Source organism: Lynx rufus, unplaced genomic scaffold, assembly GCF_022079265.1.
Source record: "Lynx rufus isolate CCGP_SWC_20201006 ecotype Redwood Valley unplaced genomic scaffold, mLynRuf1.p SCAF_18, whole genome shotgun sequence".
NCBI classification, from domain to species: Eukaryota; Metazoa; Chordata; class Mammalia; order Carnivora; family Felidae; genus Lynx; species Lynx rufus.
The window spans coordinates 16,095,397-16,113,607 of record NW_025814832.1 but is presented as its reverse complement, the minus strand read 5'-3'; the positions used below and the strand labels follow the sequence as shown (position 1 = coordinate 16,113,607).

At 43.7% G+C, this 18,211-nt stretch overlaps 1 protein-coding gene across 2 annotated transcripts; it reads right to left on the bottom strand.

The window, feature by feature from the left end:
• Nucleotides 1-2,135: 2,135 nt before the first annotated feature.
• On the bottom strand, nt 2,136-17,472 carry VEZF1 (vascular endothelial zinc finger 1). Of its 2 annotated transcripts, none has more exons than XM_047080976.1 (6): nt 17,323-17,472; nt 11,933-12,627; nt 11,099-11,162; nt 9,818-10,019; nt 8,413-8,556; nt 2,136-5,551 (listed from the first exon to the last, which is right to left on the bottom strand). In XM_047080976.1, the coding sequence occupies exons 1-6, from the start codon at nt 17,353-17,355 to the stop codon at nt 5,124-5,126; spliced, it is 1,566 nt and encodes a 521-aa protein (XP_046936932.1). In that variant the 5' UTR covers nt 17,356-17,472; the 3' UTR covers nt 2,136-5,123. The 2 variants fall into 2 exon arrangements, with proteins under 2 accessions (XP_046936932.1, XP_046936933.1); XM_047080977.1 differs by having other exon boundaries at nt 9,818-10,001; nt 17,323-17,470.
• Nucleotides 17,473-18,211: the final 739 nt, after the last annotated feature.

The following is an 18,211-nucleotide window of genomic DNA, read 5'->3' as shown; positions in this document are numbered from 1 at the left end:
TTGGCTCCTGAGCAAGGGCCTTGGGGATCCAGGCTCCAAGTCAGATCTCTGAGTGGATTAAGTGGACTCTGTAAAGACTGTGCCTTTGGTGGCCCGACTGCCCCTAAGATTGACAGAGATTTAAATTTGCATCCCAGTCTCTGAGGCTGGCTCCTCTCTCCATGAGCAGCCTCTAGAATTGGTACATGTGCTCCCAGTCTTGGACCTGGCACTGACTTTCAGACAGAGCTGATGGGCATGATGGGCAGCACGTCCCTTCCATTCCCCCTTGGTCTCCTTGTCCTCTCCATTTGCTTCTGCACCGCCCCCCCCCCACCCCGTGCCAACGGAATAGTTCACTGGCAGAACACAATGTTGTCCTCAAATGTCCCTCTTTAGCCTGGTAGTTCTTGCTCCAGGCCCTTTCTAGATGTGTTTAGGGAAAAGTGACATACAGGTAACAAGGCCGATGCAGCCAAATGCATATGAACCTCACTTCTGAGAAAAACCCATAAAGAATGTAAATTTACAAAATACTCCAGACAATTCCTCCTGCATGGTTGGCAGGTACACACTCAGAAAGGATTCATTCCCATAAGAAGAGTGATTTTAAGTTCTTATTTTACATCCTCTTCAAAGAGATATTTAGGATTGGGAAGGAGATGGGATGGCAATTTAAGATAATCAAGGATGAAGAAAATCTCTGAAATTATGATGCAAGTCAGGGGTGATACAGACTCTTAAGTGTGAAAATCCCTTCTCTTCCCATGACATGGCAGTTTTTGTAAAGTGAAGTATACTTGACCCTCATGGTCCAGGGCCAAGACCTGGGTCAAGTGCCTGTTTTGGGAAGGGAAAATCTAACGAGCCAACCCCTGATGGGTTGCCTCAAGGAGAGGGCTAGATTACAGAAAAATCCGACAAAGCAAAGCCCTTGACCCTCTCTCCATTCCTTCCTTGGGAACCACATGGGTCTGATTGCCCCAAAGTGGGCAACCAAGAGAAGCTGGTGTCCAGATCAATGCACAGTCAGCCAGTCAGTCAGTACTGAGCCCTGAACCATTACACTGACCTGCCGCCCACCCCCCGCCATTTTTACAAGACCAGGGGGAGATTATCCAGTAATCTGTCAAGGTCAGACCAGCTGTGGGGGAGATTTATAGGCCCAAATGGGGACAAATGGCATTTGTTCAGGCTACAAGACTCCTTAAGGAGGAAATGCAAAGACTGCAGGACTGAGGGCCAGATTTATTAGAGCAGGGAGGGGAAAGTGATTACATCCCATGAGCACACTGGACTTTTAGTCCAGTGATCCTCGAGGACACTTCAGGGAAAACCTTCACTATCCCCTCTCCATCCCGCACCCAGGTCTCTTTGGAGAGGACTAAACTGCAGAGTCCCTCAAGAAGAGCAGAGAGACCTGTACACCCAGGACTGTAAAGATTAACTAGCAACTCAGTGAAATAACACTTCCTGTTTCCGGACAAAAACACCAGGAACACTTTTCCTCCAGCTGTTTTCACGGAGTCCATAGAGACTAAAGCAATCGTCAGAAAAAGTTTGAAAAGCCTCAATTCTATATAAAACAGGTGTAGGTACCCAAAACTTTTTCATTAAATGAAGTGTCAGGTTCATCTTGATTTGCTATCTGGTGATACTGTCCCTGGAGTACTTGTCATGTCTCTTAACAGCCTCCTTCGAGGTGGCAACCACATGTGAACCACCTTTACTGTCCTTTAGTGCCGGATGGTGTCTGGCACATTGTTGGCACCTAACGGACATCTGATGGATCTGGCTGAACACAAATGGGCCTAAGACCCTTTACAAGTAAAGACATTGGCTTCTACAGCATGAGAAATGTTCTAAATCCATTTTCTCTTTTGGGTGGAACAGGGGCCTAAGCCTGGGCCACCGCCCCAAGGCCTGGCTGCCTAGACTTTCCTCAGGCGGACTGGCAGTACTTGTGGGGTCAGTCTGGTACACTTCCACCCTCCCTTCTCTGCAGGAGCTCGGTACCAACCAGCTGGACATCAGTCCCTCCCCGTTCCTCCAGCCCCGTGCTGATGCGTACTACCTGGAGAAGCAAGGGCTTTCAACACTGCTGTACCATCACGGTGAACCGGTGAAGCTTCTGAGATATTAAGCAATCCATAACATTTGTGACCGGTTAACTTTAATTTGTCAAAATAAATCTGCAGTATTTTGCATGTTAGTAATACAGTGCTGGTATTGACAGGAAAAATCATCATCTGCTTACATAGAAACCTTCGTTTAGGAGCACACCTTAGGAGGGAAATGGGTATACAATAAAAGGCAAATGCAGGCCAAGCAGCGAGCCCTAGAGCATAACAGGCTGATGTCAGATTTGAGGATTATCTAATACAACTGTTTAGCTGCCAATCTGATAAAGGGAAGCTCTCAACCAGGTTACAACCAGAAGGGAAAAATAAACTCTGCTTTTCTCGTAGCGCGGTGGCCGTCGTGCCTTCAACACTTGGTTGAATCAGTTCATCAGCATCAAAACTCAATTCCAGTTCCAAGACACAGGAGAATCTTACCACACAACCTATCGCCACCCCCCCTTCAGTGGCCCGCCGCCACCCCCTTCCTGCCAACTCTCTCCCTCCCAAAAGAAGACACGACGTGGCTTTATTATTGCAGACAAGCTTCTTAAGTGAATAAAGAATGCATACAAAATAGCATTTTAACTGAACTCATACAATGAAGTCTCACTCCTGTTTATTATACAATGAATTGATAAAACAATCATTTCTAGTATATATCTTTTTTTTTTTTTTTTTTTTTTTTTTTTTAAGAACTAATACTTTCAGGGTTCTGACGACCACACTCTAGCCTGGGGGTAGGGTCCACACCTGCCCCCACTGAGGACTGCTCCTTGGGCCACTGTGGAGAAAGCCTGGACTGTCTGAATCACGGTGGACGGTGATTGCCAGCCCAGCCAAAGAGATGACAGGTCCCAGCAGGCAGAGCCAGAACCCAGTCCTGGGGCTGCATGCCAGGAAATTGGGCTTCCTCCAAATGTGGCCACTACCTGCCCAATCCAGGCCTCAGCAGGGCCACGTATGGGCCTTCCCTACACAAGTCCTTCCAGTAGTCCACACATAATGCTCTACAGATTAAAAACAAACCATCTTTGTACTGTGGATAGAACAGTTGTAACAAAGTCATAGCTACATATTTTTCTCTACATTTTGTTTATTGAGACAAACTAATTAAAAGGCACAAACATAGGGCATGTTTACATGGACATTATAACAAACATATACATTAAAAGTGTAGGAATGTGTTGCCTTCCTGCTAAACAGAAAGTTCCTAAGCTTTTATATATACAAAAGTTGTACAATTTAATGTCCTAAAGTACAAAAGATCATTTATAAAATTATTTTACACTAAGTACTATTTTATTTTTTACTACGTAGTTCAACCCCCTCGAACTGTTTTGTATAATGACACACAGATACCTGTCCCTGATGTAGGAAGTCTGCCTCAGATGTAAGGTGTTTGATGCTTGAACTGACACAGTGGGGTATAAACGGAAGTCATCCAGTTTGATAGTCAGTCCTGCAAACATTCTGCAAGATTAATACAACTAAATTCCACTTCTCTTAACTGCAAGATTAAAAAAAGAAAAAAAAAAAAAACAACCCAAAACATATTGCAACTTAAAAAAATCACAGCGTCTTGGTTTTAGTAACTTTTTTTTTTTTTTTAAACACAATGCTTTAAAAACATGTGTGGCATGATGGTGTAAAGAGTATCTGTTTCCCTAACTTTTGGTTTCTACTTTATGTACAGAGATAAAACATCCTGCTAAGAAATAAAAAGCACATGTCTTAACGTGCACAATCATTGCTGGGTTTCTACAGGGAGTACAGATAGCTGTCTCCCTGAAAACACCACAAAGCTGATACAAGTGTTTTTTCAAAGAAAAAAAAAAAAAGTGATGTCCATATTTACAAAGTTGAACAAATCTGCACAATACTTGATTAAGAAACGGAAGGAGAAATTAAAAAAAAAAAAAAGATACACTCTGCTGTTCTGAAGGGGCATACTACCTAGTTAGTGGTTAGAATAAAAACTGTATACAATTTAATATAAGACATAAACTCTAGTGAGCAACTAACACATCTTTCCCTGTTGTAACATCAACAGGCTCTGATTGGGAGAGAGAGGGGCATATCACATCCCAGTGCCTCCAGCATCTTCCAATTTAAAGCAATATATTTTAACTGTTCCAAAGTACTCCTTGGCTCCTGAAAGGAGTCCCACTGGCCTCTGTTTGTTAGGAGTCTGCCTGTCCACACACTTGACTTCTCCGCTGTCAGTTGAGGCCTTTTCTTACCAAAACACAATTTGTATATTTTGGTTGTTGTTGTTTTTTTAATTTTTTTTTTTTTTAAAAAGTCAACTACAATGCTATATTCCATCAGGATTAATATGCTGAGCAATATTTACATCTCCAAATATCAGGTCACAATCCCTATTATATGTTGAAGTTAGAATGATAAATTATCATATGCTTTGCATATCAGAGCTGGTATCACCTTTCCCATAGGGAATGCTGCCTGAAATTAACATATTCCCAAAGGTAAAATGCATATTCTCTGAAATGCATTTTATTATGACAATGCATGTATTTACTCATAAAAACAATAAACACAGACAATTCTACACTAGCTCTCTATCTGTGGATTTAGGACTTCAGGTTAAAATCAGCCATCCACCCATCCACTTTATATGGGGAGAAGAGTTTTGCTAGTGTTTAGAATAAAATGATTTTTTGGGATTAGAAACAATAATGCTGTTTTTTTATTTTGAAATGGGTTTTGCTTTTTTATGATTGGTTTTAATTCTGGCATTTTATCTTGCCAACTACTATCCTGTTTAAGCAATGCTGTCAGCTAAAAGGAATTTCTGATTAGACTAAAGTGGTCCAGTGATAAGTTACATACACACCCTACTTTGAATAATCCCAGCCAAATTGGAGAAAAATGCTACTACACTATTATTAACTAATGTAATAAAATCTCCCGATTTCATGGTTTACTTTTTGCTTTAATAAACTAAAAGTAAGTTGCTGGTAAATATTTACTTTAACCCATATTTTGATTTTATAATACTGTTTACCAAGGTGGTGATGTAGGCAAAGCTTGGGGTAAGAAAGGCATGCTCTCTACAGGCCTCATTGCTATATTGAGAGGGGCAGCTAACGTCATAGGTGTGGGCAGGTTCATTGGAGATGTGATCGTGACAGGGTGTGCTATATTCACTGGAGCAGTGACAGGGGTGGGAAGGTTGACTGGGGTAGTGAGTGTTAAAGGAGAGGTCATGGATAACGGACTGGTTATAGTTACAGGGTGCCCTATGTTCATTGGGCTGGTTATGTTAACTGCACTTGAAACATTTACTGGACTTCTCATGCTCATTGCAGCTGCCACTGTGACTGGGTTTGACATCGTCCCAGACGACACAGAGGACGTTATATTGAATGGAGTAGTGAGAGTCACAGGTGTCGTAGCAGCCGTGGAGGTTTGGCACAGGTTAGCAGCTTCTAAAATAAGAAGACAAAATGGCCTTTAGACTCCCAAAGCAATGAACAAAATGCACAGTTTCTGAATCAACTTTTTTTAATTAAAAGGACAAACATTTTATGAATGAAAATACAGTTTTCTACCAAGTGGTCATCAGGAAGGGAGGCTCTCTGAACACAGAACTGGGGGGGCGGGGTGCATGAATCTCTTTTCTGATGCTGTACCTCCCACAAGGACTTGGGCAACTTGTTCAGCCTGGTGCTTTTGGTTTCAAGTTTAGATTTATGTACCTACCTCACAGTGATGCTGGGAAGATCAGTTAATTTCTGCAAGGCACTCTGGGGGGCAGAGATAGCAAGCAGGGCTTAGTATTCTCACTACAGCTTCATGCAGGCAGAGCCAACCATCGGCAGGCCAGGAGAAAGAGCCTGTTTTACACAGCGCTGGGCCAATGGTCACACAAGAACAGGTAATCAGAAAAATCTTCTGGTAAGGCACACTGTAACTAGCGGAGAGAGTTGTGCATCCTCATTGCTATGAACTCTAAAGATTCAGAGGTGAAGCTACATTCTGTTAAGGTTTTAAAAATCTGTAAGTAGGACTGGTAAAAAGGCTATTTTAATATCATGTTTACTTCAGTCTTAGAAAAATTGTTTAGTTAAATAATCCTGTTTCCGGTTAGGTTTCCTAACTATGTTAAGACAAAATATCTCTCAATGGGTTTATATTCTCCTTCCCAAACTCCCATTTCTTGTGTTTCTGATGCTGACACAATTTTATGCCTAGTGTCATTTAATTGCCTATACACACACACACACACACACACACACACATATATAAAATCAACCATATCAAGGAGGAATAATTAATCAAGGAGCCCTTGCAGTGATTTAGGGGACCCTGGTCCTTGTTATCCAGCAATGCCTGGTCATTTCTTAAAATCTGCCTCAGAGGTGACCCCCCACCCCACCCCTCAACAAAATTCAGCACCACCTGCTGGTGTGTCAGAAAACAGCAGTAAGAAGACAGGTGGGTGGGCTAGCTGTGTGTAACCTGGCTGTCAAAATGGAGAAATACATTTGAGACTAAAGATGGAGGTCTGCATACTCCCACACGGAACCTGGGGTCAACATGCAGCCCTTCCTTGATCAATATGATGGAACTCCATACTCTCTGTCAGGAATTCCCAAACCTGGCTGATGATCAAAATCATTTATCTAGGGAGCTTGAAGGAAAAAAAGAAAAAAAAAGGCCTCCCAGGAAATTCAATAGTGAGATTTACATGAATCTTGGAAATCTGGGTTTTTGTTTTTTGTTGTTGTTGTTTTTTTTAATGTTTATTTGAGGGAGAGCACACACACACACGTGTGTGTGCAGGGGAGGGGCAGAGAGAGATGGAGAGAGAGTATCCCAAGCAGGCTCTGCAATGTCAGCACAGAGCCCGACATGGGGCTCAGTTCCACTAACCTCAAGATCGTGACCTGAGCCGAAATCAAGAGTCCAGACACTTAACCCACTGAGCCACCCAGGCGACCCGGATATCTGTATTTTTAAAAAGTTCCCAAGATGGTGATCTGACTGTCACTCAGGTTTGGGAACTTAACATTATCTTATTTAAAAAAGAGACACGTTGATTCAAGTTTAGATTTTCAGGGCAGGAGTCTCCTCTGCCCCCAAATGTGACATTTTACTAACATGAATATAGAAGTTTCTAACATCAGTGGTGGTTTCCAGAGATATTCATGCTACAAATGGGACTACAATAGCATTTTGTTTCATGGAGGTCAGAAGATGAGCTAAACAATCAAGTCTTATTGTGCAAGCAAACTGAAATACAACACCAAATGGAAGAGTGCAGAAAGAAAGAGAAAACCAACTCACTTTTGAGGTGATGGTAGCACTGCTAAGGATATTCTTGTTTATACCAAAGAGGGAGCTTTCACCCTCACGTGCGCCACCTTCCCAACCCTGCACATTTTCCTTTCAGTCTGACATCATCCTTTTCCAGGACTTCAACAATTTTACTCTCAACTCCTTTAAGTAAAACATCCTCCGTAACATGCTTTCTTTCACTCCCTGGGCAATTGTCATGGCACGTATACATTCCCCCCACCCTCCCAACCCCTTCTCCTAACCATATAGCATTTTATTAGAACAATGACAAATTTTCATTTTCAAGAGAGGAGCAAGCGGCAGCTGAGGAAGGGTGGAAAGCCTATCTGGCTGCTATGCCAGTACATGTATGAGAAAGGAGGCTATTCCTTTTATCTTTATCCAAGTACAGGGTGTTTAGAAGGGATCTGTGCAAGGCAACAGCCGTACTACATGAAAGCGAAAGAGGGAAAAAAACCACACAGCAAAGGATTACAAGAAGCCTACATCCAGGGGATTCCTTATGAATTTAAAATAAAACAGGAATAAGACATGGTAGGGGTCAGGAAGGAAAGAAGGAATTTCGGGAATCTCTCCCGTGGCTGATGGTACATAGACAAAAAGATTGATTTGAAATGGCTGCACAACAGTCTAGAAGCCAAAAGCTATAGGTATGAAGTTAAAAAGCTATGTTGAAAAGTGATGCTCTGATTCTTTACAAGATACATGAAAGGAAAGGGAACCATTCTCAATTTTAGTAACAACTAAAGTTCCTGACAACTTGGTACATATATGTTAAGCTAATGCCAGCCCCAGTGACAGACTGAATGAGATTAAGGATAAGACCAAGAGAAAAGATTATCAGCACTATAAAGTCGGAAACACGTAATGAATAATACAATACAGAAAGAACACTACAAAGCAGAAAATAGCAAAGCTTTAAGAAAATAAACTACAGAACGAAAACACTTCTTTAGCCACACTTTGAGCACTGACTGCCTCATCTTACCTTTCTTTCTTGCTTTGACAGCTTCTTCCCACAGTCTCAGTGTCTCCACCTGCTTCCCTGGCCAGCTCGTCACATGTTGCTGCTGCTGCTGCTGTTGCTGCTGCTGCTGCTGCTTCTGGTTGCTGGTCTCTTCACTCATGCATGCTACTCCAAAGATAAACCAGAAACGCTACATTTACCTTGAAAAAGTGCAGCCATTTTTTTCAAAACCCCAAACTTGGATACTTAGACTCCTCATGCTTCTCTGACCTTTATCATTGGACTTGATAGTTTTTACTACAGAGCATCTTCTTTTGCTGCTTCTGTCTATATTGGTCAAAATAGATAAATTAAGAAAAGAATCTAGAAAACTAGGGAAAATCAATATAAAAGGAAAAAAGAATTCTCTGCTATATTGAAAAGCAAGTGTCTTTTGGAAGGGAACTTCGTTAACATTAGAATGGACAAATTCACACTCACCAAAATATCTAATATAGTTGGTTACTTGACCACAACAATATACACTAGAAGTAAGTTTTTGTAAAGTTAACAGAGTGTGACATGCTAGATAATAAACCCAATGTACTTACAAAGAAGGAAAATGGATGAGATTAAAACACAATAAACGTTCTTTCCCACTCACTTTTGGCCACCTATTCTGAGAACTTAATGTTTCTGCCGCACAAAGTACATATATAATAGGATACGGAATGAGAAATATACTTCCTCCTGGTGGTTAGGGCAATCTCAAAGAAAAAGCCTGGGTAGATGCAAGTATCAAGTTTTATCCACAAGTCCCTGAAAGAGACCACTTTCAATTCTGAATTTAAGGTGGGCAAAGCACTTATACCTTCAAATGGATAGGATATCCTATCTCTACAGATCTGGGTCTGAAAAGCAAACTTAGTAACACTCCTTTCATCTTTAAGGTTATTAAGGGCATGTTATTAACTCAATCAGTAGTTAGGAGACACTGATGCTTGAGAATCTTCCTAACACTGAATAAAAACAATCAAAATTACCCAGCATAAGATGCAACTTCCTAGTGTGGCTTCTGCTGCCGCAATTCTAAAACACTAGAGCCTTTTAGTCAAACTCCATAGAAGAAGGGACGCATTGAAAAACAGCTACGGGAAAATTATGCTGTTCTAACTTGGGTGTCGTTAGTAGACAAGCACAGGACTGAAAGCAAAATTAGCGGAGGGCTTGTCAGTGCTGTCTGTATACACACAGGTGAGGTCTGTTTCTAACATCAGTATCTACTCTCCACTGACGTGTGTTTACGCGCTTTGGTGATGGGAGGAAACATGTAAGATGAACGTGAATGTACTGACAGCACAGTGAAAATACCTTCAATACATTATCAAAACACTCAGATTTCACCAATCTCAAATGCGACAGAAATATAATTTGAAATGTCACCTACTTTTACTGATGCCTTGTTTACATGTATTACAGTTGATACTTTGGCTCTGCCCGTGTGTCTTTAAGTGGCTGGTGATGTACGCTGCACTCAGAAGCTTCCCACAGATGTTACACGATACCTTGCCTTCGTGGCGCACCATGTGTGTCCGCAGTCTGTCTTTGGTGGCAAAGGCAGCAGTGCACGTCTGCATGAGGGAGGAAAACTTTTTTTAAATATAGACTATCCTGTTCTACTCATTTTAAAGTACGTTATATTCTAGGCATTACCCTATCCATGTCCGCAAGCAGACTGAGTTGAATCTGAACTGCATGTGTTACCTAGAATCGCCATCATGACAAAACACTCGATGAATTTTAGACCCTTACGTTTTGAGGGAAGAAAAAATATCAACACAGAGTAAGTACTGAAAAGATGTGAGCCGTAGAGTCAGTTAAACCTGGATTTAAATCCAGCTCCTTGATTCACAACAAGGTAACACTGAGCAAATTAGTTAACCTATCTGAATGTGTTTCTTCATCTGTAAAATGAAGGTAAATAATACCTACCTCACAAATTTATTGGTGGGATTAAGAGACTGGCCTGAGGCCTCGCACATAGCAGGCACTCATTCAAATGATACTAGCTTCCTTCCTCGAATTGGATTTTTCTTACAGTTCAAATCATTTACTTAATAAAGTCAGTCATTAACACATTTAACTGAAAGGAGCACAAAAAGACTTCCAACAACAAACTAAAATTACTGAGGTCTAAAAAAGTCATTTGATTTAGCAAGATTCCTAACCTTTTCATTATCACAACTTATGTGAAATAAAATCAACAGATTTTCAAACAACTAGAAAATACCCCAATTTGGCACACAAACATCCAGTAAGTGATAACATTTGGGAGAAAATTCCTAGTTTTCTTCTATTACAGTTAAAACAACCTCAATCATCAACCCAGCAAATAATTTAAAGCATTTCATTCATTTATTTCATTCATTTCAAACACATAATGACCTCTGCCAGACTATAAATTTTTTTCTTATAACAATAAATACTGTTGCCTAAGGAAAGGGAAATGTAGCTTAACAAAAACAACACATTTACATTTTTAAATGCTCTTGCCTCACAGAAATAGAAGCTGTCATTTATCTCGTATAAAACCAGAATTCAAATGGACCACATTTACTCAAGTCAGTGATTTTAAGACTATTCAAGAACGGTGAGATTTGATTGGCTCAGACCTTTTGGATAATGTGCATTAAGTGCTACACTAAGGATAAGTCATTTTAACTCTTACTTGGCATTTGAAGGGTCTTTCTGTTGAATGGACATGTTTTACGTGACAGCTTAAGTGGTCAGGCCTGTGAAAGAGAGAGTTTCAACAGAAGATGTAATGGAACACACATTGAGAAATGCTACTCACTGTGATGTTTACATGCTTGGCAGCTTTGGGTGGGGGGCATTTTAAAGAAAGCTAGCCGAATTACCAACTCCCCCTCCCCCCAGCGCAAGCCTCCTTACCTCTCTTACCACAAACAAAAGTCTTAGTCCTTTACCTGTTAATTTTTCTCTCCTAGTCAACATCAAATCATGTTAGGTCTTGGTTCTTTAAATTATAAAATACCCAAAGTTTTAGTCCTAACACTTGCCAGAGACAGCTACTACTCTATTAATTTTAAAAGCCTTGAAAATGAAAATTAGTGAAATGTTAGTAACCACAGATAAACGGAAAAACGTCCTCCTACGACTTTTACTAAGAGTATCCAAGGTCATCCCAACTTCCAGGAAATAAGTTTCTTTGATTTGCACAGTGAACCTCGTATCTAGTCACCCGACTGAATTGGAAACTGGTGGTTTTGCAGTGACCAGAATTACTGATGTGCCAAATGAAGACCCCAGTCCACCAAGGCACTTCTCAGCTGAAATATTAAGCTAATCACTGTGTCATCACTTGCCAACCACACCACACTGAAATGAGACCTGGAGGTGTAATACTTTATCTATCACCAATCTCCTCTAATAACACAGGCCTGCCCACAGCTATTCTCACATAAACCTTCTAGATCGCAAAGAGACAAAACTGAAGTTCACTGATACCATAATGAAAGCAAAGCAAAGCAAAATGCAGTACCTCGAGAAGCCTTTCCCACAAACACTGCAAGTATAGGGTTTGGTGATGCCTCCTTCGTGAGACCTCACATGGTAAGTCATCCGGTCCTTCCTCTTGAAGCGCTGATTACAAACAGGACACTCGAAGGGCTTTTCGTCCGAATGGGAGAGCTTGTGCCGGTTGAGGTGGTACACGTCTCGGAAGGCCTTCCCACACATCTCGCAGGCATGGTTCTTCTTGACAGGCTTACTGGGTTTCTTGACAGACTGGGTCACGGGCATAGCTGTGGTGCTGGCACTGCTGCTGGGGTTGGTGCCCGAGGAAGATGTAGTGACTGTTGATAAGATGCCAGCAATGGTTGAGACCAACGAAGTTCTGCTGCTGTCCCCAGCGATGGTGGAGATGAGGGGAACCACCGTAGTGGGAGTTTTCTTTGACCGGGACACCAACTTGATCCCTGTGTGGCAGGACTCGTGGCGCCTCAGGTGATAGCTGTCCCTGAAAGCTTTACTGCAGTAAGTGCACACAAATGAAGTTTTGGGTTTTTCTTTTTTAATCCCAATGGCATCCTTTAATGTTTCTGGTGCTGCTTGAGGTTTCTGAGTTATTGGTATTGGAAGCAATGGTTTCTGATCAGGGGGTTCCACAGCAGAGCTCAGGAGGGGCAGCAAGCTGTTCTGTGCTGCCTGCTGTTGGTGATGGGAGGCTTCATGGGCCTAAAACCAAACATTTACACTTCAGAAACTCAGCCTCTCACAATGGCCTTCAAAATTCAACATGTCCCACAGACAACAGAGACCAGAAGAAACAATCAAAGAGCCTGTAAGCTACTCCCTGCAGCAGTGATCCAGCAACCACCTAGAGACCCTTAGAGCTTCCAGTACAAAGCATTAAAATCACTGTGCAGACACAAAACTTTTACGACTAAGTTGCTGACAGTGATCTTGCTTTCAAACAGCTGACTACACACCACCCTGGTTCATAAGGGACATACCAGTGGATGGAATCAGTTTGCATTAGTCAGTGCTGAAACCAAGTTTAAATAACTTGTCCAAAAAAAAAAAAAAAAAAAAGTCACACTCCAGACTAAGTATCTGCGAGTACCTTACTGCAGTAACACACACACTACACATTCATATACATACACATGTATACACATAATCATCTATTTGTCTATTTTACCTAGGAAAAGAAAGGCACTGTCTCTCCCTTTCCATCAGAAAACTTAGTGCTGGAGGAAGGAGGCTGTTGCTAAGTGATAACAGGAATCTAGCTCTCTGAATACATACGCGGTTTGGTAAGTTTCCTTTTAAAGTTTTTACTTCACTTTATTACTAAAAGATTGACTGAAATTAAACCTGCTATTAATCAGCCTGGAAGGCATGTGTGAAGGTAGCCCACAGCAAAACACCTGTCAGTTGTTTCCCAGTTCATTTACTCTTACGCTGGAAATCTGCATCCCTTAACAACACTAGTTGTTCAAACCTGAAACTCTCAAAGACAGACTAGCAAGAGAACACAAACCGTAAATAATTAAAATTCCTTTCATTTTCATCTTCTTCCAGCACTTGGATGTTTCGTTAAAGTATTAGACATTTGCTGTTATAATGTGCTTCTCCACTCCAGAACTGGACGCTGTCTAGAAATTTTCTTTAGCTGCACTGAAACCAAAATTTCGTCGTGGATCATGTTCTTGGTATTTATGAGTAGTTACTCTCTTGGTTTTGCTTCTTTTAAAATTCTCCATACTGATAAACAATTAGGAAATGATGGGGAAAATTCCTGAAATAGTTCTTCCTGATACGTTGTACTTTTTACCACCATTATTTTTGCAACTTTTGATAGTGGGCTCAAGCCCCTATGCTTGAGTTTTGTAATCCTAAAAGGATACATGCATTCGAAGGCAAGAGTTCCAAATATTTTAAGCATACAACATCCTAGGAGGGCCCATCCCATCATCTTAGACACCCTAGCCACTTATTTACCCTTCTCACTCTATAATCACAAATCCTACAGTTAACTTGATTAAGAAGAAAATAACAAGGAGACAGACACACATGCTCAGAGCTTCTCCCCTGATGGATAAGAGTGTCTATCTCACATAGCTGTAATATTTACGTGATGGCAGCACAGCAGCTAAGCCTGGAACCAGTCTCCCCAAATCATTAGGAAGTGTGGTATCCACAGCTACCAGTTTCAATTTAATAATTTTGGTTGAATCACCCTTTCAGTCCTGGAAATACAGAAATTGTGTGCTTACTTATGAGTATCTTTCTGGACTTAGGGATCATACTGAATTACAGTCCACTTTTAATTTAATTTATGGAGCTACTGTAAATGTCAGTGTCTGCCCAGGAGACATTAGTAGAAACTTTACAGAATTTGGATGCAAATCTTACCCCCTTTCCAACCTGTATACCCAAGTTTCCATACAGTATACAAACAGTTAATAGCTGAAGATAGCTCACGATATACAATTTCAAAGGCTAACAGATCAGATAATAGGGAATGCAAATCTTCTGGCCAAAGTTCAGACTTATAGTGTTTAGAGGCATTTTTCAATTCTGAACAACCATTAGTTCGATGGAGTACTAAAAGCACTTACTGCCATTTTACCCATTCAGATGTCTGTGGCAACATAAAGTATTTTTACAGCATTGCTGAAGCTCACTCTCACACGAGGGTCACACCAGGTCCCTGCTTCTTGGGTGAAATGCTGTAGAATACCTCGACCACTATGGGAATCACTCTCTGAGGATTCCGAGGATCCCCACACTTCTACATGAAGCCTTCTAAGAGGGGAACTGGATTTCCCCAACTTGTTCACTGAGGGAGAGACAGAGTAAAATAACCACCATGGCCTGCCTTCAGTTAAGTGATTAAAAAAAAAAAAAAATTCTGGGTAGACTTTTATTTGACTAGTATCATCAAACCAAAGCTTTCATTTTATCTCCCATCTCTTTCAACTTGAAGGCTTTTTTAACCCTGCCCAAGCCTTCCTTTTTCTGGGGTTGGCAAAAAACAAAACAGAAATGTTATTTCATCACCCAGGGTGGTAGGATATAGCACCATGAAATCTCCAGTGCCAGAGGGCAAAAGATTTTGTACTGAAACAAATTAGCATCAGTGAGTCATATCTTGAATGTCCTGTTAGGAGAATCATCCATCAAACATCTTAACAGCTATGGCTTTCACTTTCCACCAGGTTATCTGGAAAGCAAGCAGGTATTAAACTGTTTTAAAATATAAATTCCACAGTATGCTCTAGGAAACAAACGAGAGAGTTTAACTCTCCCATTTCCCCAGGGAAAATTACTTAAAACTGAAACTGAATAAGTCTATTCATACCTTTCTATAGAAAAGACTGAAATATTCTCTTAACCCATTCCACTGTCTTTGGCTCTAAATTATTTTTCCAACAATTTTCACTGCACACATTGCCAAGCCCAGGATCAAATATTAGCTTTCACACTTCTCCATCAGGTGGAGAAAAAGATTTTAATTGCTGAAAAAAAATTCAATAATATAAAGTCTGATTAACAAGTTGATCAATAAATGATTGGCATTTGTCTTATCCAGGAAAAGAATAAAAGTATTCCAAAAAAATGTTCAACTAGCTTTCCAAAAATTAGTTATAGGTTTTTCCTTTACATAAAGAACTCTCCTTTTTTTCAATCACCATTAAGTTTACATACAGCAGATTTAATATGGTAAATGTAAAGCATTCTTCAAATGAAAATCACTTAGGTGGCCCATTAATCCCATGTTTTAAAAAGACCATTTGAAAGCGTTTTCTAGAGAGGGCATTTGCCACCTTTACACCAATCTGGATGCCAGGTAGTTATACATCATATCTTCCCCAATGCATTTTTTAGGTAGACTTAAAGCATGATACAACAATACTAGATCAGAATGAGAAAAGAAGTTTGACAAATTTTGTGTATCTTCAATTTTAAGAAGCCCGAATATATTTCAATAACTACTTAAAAATCAAGTTTACTCACATTTGAAAGAAAATATGTTTGAAAACAATATACCAGCTCTACACAATAGGTAATGTCTGAATTATCCAATTCCCTATATTATCTCCACTGGGATGGGTCCAGTGGCTGGGAGGATTTTTTGAGAATTCTGCATCCATTCCTGGTTAGTTTCAAAGGTCTCCAGCGCCCAAGCAAGGCGTTTGGGATTTCACAAAGTTATTCAAAGAAGGAAAATAACCCAGAGAGGCGGGAAGAACGCATTTAAAGTGACAAGCTTCTTAACCTCCTCCGGTTCCGAAGTTTTCCCGTGAGCTCATCACTACTGCCCACTAAGTGATTCGTTTGCAAATAGAAATGAGGCAGGGAAAAAATAAGTTCCAGCCTAGGTCTTCCCAACAGGGGTCCCCCACCTAAACCAGGCGGGCAAGAGGAGTGCCAACGTATCGGCTACAGTCACTTTTAAGTTTCTTGCAGAAAGTGTAGACCAACACCCCAACGAATGACTCATCTGGGGGCTTTGTAAGCGGACTTTGTTTGCTGTCTCCACTTTCCGTCTCCCCCACTTGGTAGGAGGAAACGTTCGAGGTGGGACAAGAGGGAAAAGCGCTCCGGGAGAAGGTCGGGCCTCCTGGAGTCCCGGCCCCCACCGCTCCCCCCGCCCCGGCCCGGCTGGGGGATTCCCCGGGCTGAATGGGACGGCGGGAGAGCTGGACAGAGGGAGAGGGTGTCAGCTGCCAAGGTTCGGCAAAGGCTTGCGAGAGAAAAAATGTAATCCAGTGAAAAAGTTTGGGGAGGGGAGACTCACTCAGAACACCCCCCAACAGGGTAAACACGGGGGGGGGGCGGGAAGGGGGAGTGGCGGGGAACCCAGGGATACCCGCTATTCACGGGGATGGGGGGGGTCAGAAAGTCAACACACACACAAAAAGAGGAGAGGGAGGTTAAACGGCAGGAGAGCGAAAGATGGATGAAGTGTGTGTGTGTGTGGGGGTGTCTCAGAGTAGGACCTGGGGACCCCCCCTCACCCCACGGTGCGGGCCCGGGCCGAGCGCGCGGTGGCCAAGCGGCCCGCGCTATCCAGCGGCCCGGCGCCCTCCTTTCTCTGGGCCGCGGGTGGTGACAGCGACCGGCCTCCTCCCTTCCCCTTCAGGGCGGGAGGGAAGGGTGTGTGCGTGTGCGTGAGTGTGTTAGGGGGGGCCCGGGGTTCACCCCGAGGCCTGCTCTCTCCCCCGCACCCCGTGAGGCCGCCTCCTTTCACCTCAGCAGCCCCGCTCCGCCGGGGCGGGCGGGCGGAAAAACAAAGGGGGATTAAGGCCGGGCCGGAGAGCGGAGCCGGGAGGGAGGGGAGGAGGAGCGCCCGCCCGCCCGCCAGCCCGGGGCCCGGCCCCCCTGTCCCCCCCGTGCCCCCCCCGGGGGGGCCCCCAGTACCTGGAACAGGAACGCGGTCCAGTTGGCCTCCATGGCTGCGGCGGCCGACCCCCCTCCTCCCCACTCCCCCCGCTCGGGGAGCCTCCTCAGCCGGAGGAGGCGACAACAAAGCGGCGGCGGCGGCGGCGGCGGCAGCGGCAGCGGCGGCTCCTCAACATGGCAGCGCCGAGCGCGGCCACTTCCGGTAACCTCCGGGACGCACCACCGCCGCGGCGAGCGCGGGCGGGGGGGGAGCCCCGACCCGGCCGCCGCCGCCCCCAGCCGCCCGGACCCCTTCTGGGCGTCCCCGCCGCAGACTCGCCGCCTCGGAGCTCAGCCAGCGCCCGCCGGCGGTGGGGTCAGGGCCTCCGCGGGGGGGCTGGGGTGGGGCCGGGGGCGGGGATGGGGCGCGGCGTCCCCCCCCGCGGGGGTGTGTGGTGCTGCGGTCCGCGGCTCAGGCAGCCGGAGCAGGGGGAGCGCAGGAGAGAAGATGGAGGACGCCAGGGTCTGGCGCGGACTCGCTGGGCACTGCGGCGCCGTCTCCCGGGACTCCAACGCGGTGCCCAGCAGCGTCGCGTCCCTGTCAGACCCTCGGCGGCAGGCGCAGGCCACGGCGGTCACCTGGCTCTTCAGTCCCGTATGCGCCGCGCTACCGTGCCTCCAAATTGGGGGAAGCCCCCAGGACTTGGAGTGTCTCTCCCGTCTGGTATTTCATCCCCAGCCAGCTAACCCCTCCGCACTCCTGCTTACGATGTGCATCTACCTCGGAGCGGCCCTCCAGCTCTAGCAAGGAATCCCACTGGGGTGCAGCCTCAGATCCTCCCAGCTGAGGGAAACACTTCCCACGCGTAGAGATGTCATTACTGGCTTATTCTTGGGCGAAGGGCTGAGCTTTCCCATCCTCCCCTTA

Bases quoted from the DNA above. Each gene is read 5' to 3' on its own strand.
- VEZF1 (XM_047080976.1), bottom strand. From the start codon at position 17,355: ATGGAGGCCAACTGGACCGCGTTCCTGTTCCAG. The intron at 12,628-17,322 runs GTACTGGGGGCC...GTTTGGTTTTAG, and splicing joins GGACCGCGTTCCTGTTCCAG to GCCCATGAAGCCTCCCATCA. The intron at 8,557-9,817 runs GTAGGTGACATT...TCTTTGGAGTAG, and splicing joins TAAACAAGGCATCAGTAAAA to CATGCATGAGTGAAGAGACC.